The 5,820-nt window shown below is 29.8% G+C and overlaps 1 protein-coding gene across 1 annotated transcript; it reads left to right on the top strand.

The window, feature by feature from the left end:
- The first annotated feature begins 3,705 nt into the window (after nucleotides 1-3,705).
- Nucleotides 3,706-5,621, top strand: LOC111028897 (putative nuclease HARBI1). The gene is made up of 3 exons (XM_022307682.1): nucleotides 3,706-4,200; nucleotides 4,925-5,211; nucleotides 5,389-5,621. The coding sequence occupies exons 1-3, from the start codon at nucleotides 3,980-3,982 to the stop codon at nucleotides 5,619-5,621; spliced, it is 741 nt and encodes a 246-aa protein (XP_022163374.1). The 5' UTR covers nucleotides 3,706-3,979.
- Nucleotides 5,622-5,820: the final 199 nt, after the last annotated feature.

Here is a 5,820-nt window from a genome sequence, read left to right as displayed (position 1 = left end):
TATGTTTTTCAAAAAAACTCCTGGTACGTTTTTTTTACAGATTCGTACAGGTTACTAATATACAAATTGTGAAAAATGTGTTGCAATTATTTTGAAAAAAAGTTATATTAGTTGTTGGACGATACGACAAAGTCGGAGTACCAACTTAACGCGCGTGGTTTTCAAATTCTGAAAACCGATTTTCAAATATTTTCAAATTGTTTTCAAAATATTGGTGAAGGTTTGGTGTCGATCGGACAACATGGGGGGNTGTAACTTACTAGCTAAGTTAGAAAGTTACTTAAAAAGTAAATTTCTAACTAAAGTTTAACTTTCTAACTAAAATAAATAATAATAAAATAATGCCCAAATTCAGAAATACAAATAGTTGCTATGTATAATGATTTTGAAATACTTAGTTATTTTATAATTAAACTTGTTAAATAAATCATAAATTAATAAAATTATTTTACTAGGTAAGAAATTACTAATTTAACAGGTATACTGTATATTCAATTTTCAAAAATCATTTTAATTGATTTGCAAGTGTACTGGGTTTCCATAGAGCAGTGGTCTCAAACATACTTTCCGCGTACCCTTTCCATGTGGCCCACAATATAAATACATCATGTTGAAATTTAAGTTTGAGTTGACTGAGTTAAGATTTAGGTATTAAATGTTGATAAATATCACAATGGTTATGGTAAAAACTGTAATGTTTTTATTAATTTTATTATACCATTCGTACTTTCACTTACACTTCTTTACCAGATTAATGATGGGTTACATTACATTATACATTTTACATTACATTACATTATATATTGAACATAATATTATAAAAATAATTAACAATAATAATAATAATATTTAACTCTGTTACCTATGTTTCAGTAAATAATAATACAGAAAATTGATCAATTATCAAATTTAAAATTATAAATGTTATCTAGTGTATCATCTAGGTTTGTTTTCAAATTTTAGTGTGTTATGGGCATTTTAAAATGTACAATCAGAATTTTAAAAATGCTCATAACTCATTAAAATTAAAATATAATTTTAAACTTAAAACCTTATGACTTTCCCTAGATGGTTATATTCTAACCATTTCTAACTCTAACCGCAAATAGAGTACTAAACACTTCAACATTTACAATTGCACTGCTAATTTTATATTCCTAAATTCCTTATATTGAATGAAATGCGCATGCACTTATTCAACTTATAAATATACCAGTTTTAATATCCAGTTATTTTTACAGTGGCTATATAGTTCACAACCGTGTGAGCTGTTTTTTAGGGCTTTTTAGATTTTTAACATCTACATGCAACACCGTAGTTAATTGCAGTATCAACTATCAAAGAGCTATTGAACCGTGTTAAACGTATTGCTATTTTGAAGATAATATTCAATGAAATATCCTAAGCAGGTAATACCAAAGGAAATGTTAGCTTTACATTTTTGCGAGGTAAAAAGCAGTCGTTAATATCATCGTAGAGATCGTAGCGGTAGACGCTTCACTTGTAATTTTCAGGAAAACAAAAAATTTATCTTCTTTTATACTATTTTGAATTTAAATCGTATTTTTTAATTTATAATATATTTTAGAATTTAAGTTTAATAAACAAACATTTTGAATATTAACTTTTTTGTACAGAACTTGCACTTGGAATTGGTTCACGTCGATGTAACGTAACTTTAAAACTTATAAGCTACTATTATGTTGACCTATAACACCAAACCACCTACAACACCACAACAAAGATCCCAACCATTAGCAAAGAGTAATGAAGTATTATTAAGTAATTAATAATTTGAAATATTACTTTAAATTGGTTTCTTTTACAATTGATTGATTATTTAAATATTATACATTTTTTAAGTATGTTAAATATTAATTATTTGTTTTTTTTTTCAGTTAATTTTTCTATGAATGAATCATTAAACCATTAATAACCATGATATTTTAAATGTTAGCTGCCGCCCGCCGGGTACATTAATTGTGCGTAGCCGTGCTACTAGCTAGGTGGGGGGCTGCGCCAGCGAGTTTGTTCTTATGTTAGAGTAATAGTGTATTTACTATTTAATTAATATTTGTCCGCCTCGTGTAAAATTACATGGCAAAACCGCCACTGGTTTACAGTATATCGTGAGGTACGGCGATCGGTGTGTGCGATGCGTTGTCCGTTCGACGATCCGCCATCCTTGTAAGAGAACGAGACCGTCGCCGCCGGCCGGTACTTTTCCAGCGCTATTTGTCTCCCTTACCCACCTTGTGCCTTTTGGCGCGGCGGTAGAGTTGACAAAGTCGCGCTGTCGTAACCCGTGGTGGTGGTTGGTAAGAGCGTAGACCGCTTGCTGCGATGCCTGTATTTTGTACTGGCTGCCGTTGAGTACCGAGTCAGCTAACTAAAAAAAAGTTAAAAAATAACTTTTCAATTCATAGTTTTAAGGCATTTTGCATTAACAGTATTACAACTTAAGCCTGCATATGACAGGAGCGCTCTCTGGTGTCTATAGAACTGTGGTAATAATTTCAATCAAGACTTTGTATGCAAATGGTCCAGAGTGATGACACCGTATCAATACACTTTGAAGTTTGAATACACTATAGTACGGCCAGCGAAAAGTGAGCCGCGATACCAGTGCTCCTGGTGGCGGAATTTCATCAGGGCATCCAAAATTATTTGCGATCATTCTTAAATGCACCACTTACTGTCACGGCTCACTTTTCGCTGGCCGTGCTATAACACATATTATATAAGTTATACATAATATAATATATTACAAGACTATAAAAGATTTAATGAATCAAATTAAAGATTTTTTTTTTTTTATCTTAACTATTTAAATAATAGTTAAATACTGAACCAATTATTTACAGAAGCATTGTCATTTAACATAAAAGCACTTATACGTGCTGAGCTCAAATATTTTCCTTACCGTAAAATTGAATATACAATTTTATATTAATTTTTAGTTGGCAAAATTATATGCCATTTACCAGGGTAAATCGTTAAAATCATCAATATATTGTTTAATAAATACTTATTAGTAGAAAATTATTTACATAATATGTTTACAGTTTTATACATGTCACAGGTGGACATGGTACCGGAGAAACCACAATTCGAAGAGTAACAGTTTCACTAAATGCTGATATTTTAATAAATTTAGTTCCCACCCGATTTTTTCGATTTTTTCCCCAACAATATATGTGTTTTTAAGCACTAAACACAAAAGTCTGATTCGAAAATTCTCGCTAATCATTATTTTGGAAATTATATCTAAAAAACTATAAAACAGTCAATTTTTTTTTAAACTCTTAAGCTTAAACAGCCTAATCTAAACATAGTATACCTAATAATAATAATAAAGACAATTTGCAACAAACATTGTCGTCATCGGTAAAATATAATAAAATAAAATAAAATATAAAATATCTAATGTATTGCATTAACTGAATTCAAACTCTTTACAAAATTATATCTATCAATTTGGTTGTCGTTATATAATTGTATTTTTTTATTTATAAATTGTAAATTATTTTTTTGTTGTATTCTAATTATCCTACTTTCATTATTATTGGCAAAATTTATTCGTATAATATAAGAGTCTGTCTGCAAAGCTAATAAATTTGTAATGAAAACTACAATATTTAGATTTGCGGAAGTAAGGCCCGGTTTTTCAATCATATTTAACTGATAGTTAGTGAGATTTAACTGACAGTTAAATGTATGTCCCAGTTAAACTGTTTATCAAACCTCGATTAAGCTAACTGAAAGGCTTAACTAGCAGTTAAGTTAATCGCTAATATTTCCTCCAATTAAACCGATAACTGCCGGTTAAACTACATAATACCTATGTAATTGTTGTTTTTTTTATCAACAAAAATCAGATAACAAAATATATGCAAATTTGACATTTTCTATCCTCGTTATTTTTTTATACTTGTACTTTATACTCAATACGAGTTACGACAATACGTCAATACCCATCATGGAACTCATCATGGACCATGCTATACTCTTTGAAGATGACGATGATGAATTTAACATGTATGTGAACTATGTTCGAAGATCTTATACTATAAGATGTAGGATCGATCATTTTAATAAATGGGATGATTACGATTTTAAATCCCGATTTCGATTATCTAAAGAGACGGTTATTGAAGTTTTGAATATTATAAAACATTCTATTTCATCTAATTCTGATAGGTATGTATTTACTATTTAATATTTATACTAATATTATATCCGATGGCAAGAACCTATTGGCTTAGCCGTGAATTAACTATTAAGGGGGCTGGAGCGTAATCTATTCTAAGGAGTACAAACTAGGCATTTTGTATTTCAGTTCATATGGGTCTTGTGTATGTGTTGAAAGTAAATTAACATTTTCTGTATTTAATTCGTAGTACCGATCACGGTATAGGGGCATCATAATACGTCCGTCATTTTACCTACGCGCATGCACACGTCACCAAATATTACTTAATAAAATTAGGTACATTTTTTTTCAAAAAATACTGCCTGTGGGCTGTGACTTCAATCACTACGTTCAGTAGGATGTTCTGATTTAAATTTTGAAAGCAGATTTGTATTCTCCTCTAAATTTACAATGCTTTGACTGTCGTACATTATTTATATTCTGTATTAATGTATTTAAATTTGAATTATTAATATGATTTATTTTTACTCTTTTTGTTAGTAAATTTCTAAGTAAAAAGAAATAAAAATCAGAAAAATGAAATTGTCAAAGCATAGATAATTTAGTGACGAATTCAAATGTGCTTTCAAAATTAATATCAGGACATTATTTTGGGCGTAGTCGTGAGCTATGTTTTCGACCGAAAATTAATCACGCTCCAGCCCTCTTAAGGCATTATTATTCGTGGGCTAAGCATATATTAATTTAACCATCATTTATAATTTTGATCAGGAATCATGCTGTAACTCCAGTTCAAAAACTATTGTTAACTTTACGGTTTTATGCTACGGGGAGCTATTTAATTAGTGCAGGTGATTTTATTGGCGTTAGCAAATCATCAGCCTGCCTCATAGTTCGAGATGTAAGCCTGGCTATAGCTAACCTCCGAAAAGAGTATGTTCGAATGCCAGAAAATGATTTGGAAATTAGGCAGTTACAAAAAGATTTTTATAAAATAGCGAAATTTCCATTGGTCATTGGGGCTATAGATTGCACCCATGTGAAAATTCAAAGTCCTGGTAAGTTGAGATGTATATTATACTCGTATGTATAATAATGCAGATACCTATTATAATAAAATAGTTGATTTGGATTTGTGATTATTTAAACATATAAATTTATACATTTAATTTTTATCATATGAATTTTTATAAATACACATTATTTATGTAAAAAAAATTAATCATTTATTTAAGGTGGCCCAAATTCTGAGTATTTTCGTAATCGAAAGGGGTGGTTCTCATTCAATGTCCAAACAGTGGTATCTTCAAAACTAAAAATTATGGATATAGTTGTACGCTGGCCGGGTTCAACTCACGATTCAACTATATTCTCAAACTCAAAAATATACCAACACTTACATGTTACAAAGAAATGGGGTAATAGTTTAATTGTTGCAGATTGTGTACACATCGGCTGTCCTTTGTAATACGTTACAAATACTCGTTTCAAAACTTATATATATATATAAATATAAATGTTGTTTAAAGATCATGATCTCTAAATTTAACAAATTTATCTCCATAGCCGAAGTAAGAAAATAGTTGGTAATGTTTTTTTTTTTTTAACTATCCGAATCAAATGAATTTGAGTCGATGAAATACCTGAGGCAGGCACTTTTTTTTTCA

Source organism: Myzus persicae, unplaced genomic scaffold (assembly GCF_001856785.1).
Source record: "Myzus persicae strain clone G006 unplaced genomic scaffold, MPER_G0061.0, whole genome shotgun sequence".
Classification (NCBI taxonomy): domain Eukaryota; kingdom Metazoa; phylum Arthropoda; class Insecta; order Hemiptera; family Aphididae; genus Myzus; species Myzus persicae.
This window is presented reverse-complemented; position numbering and strand designations above follow the sequence as displayed.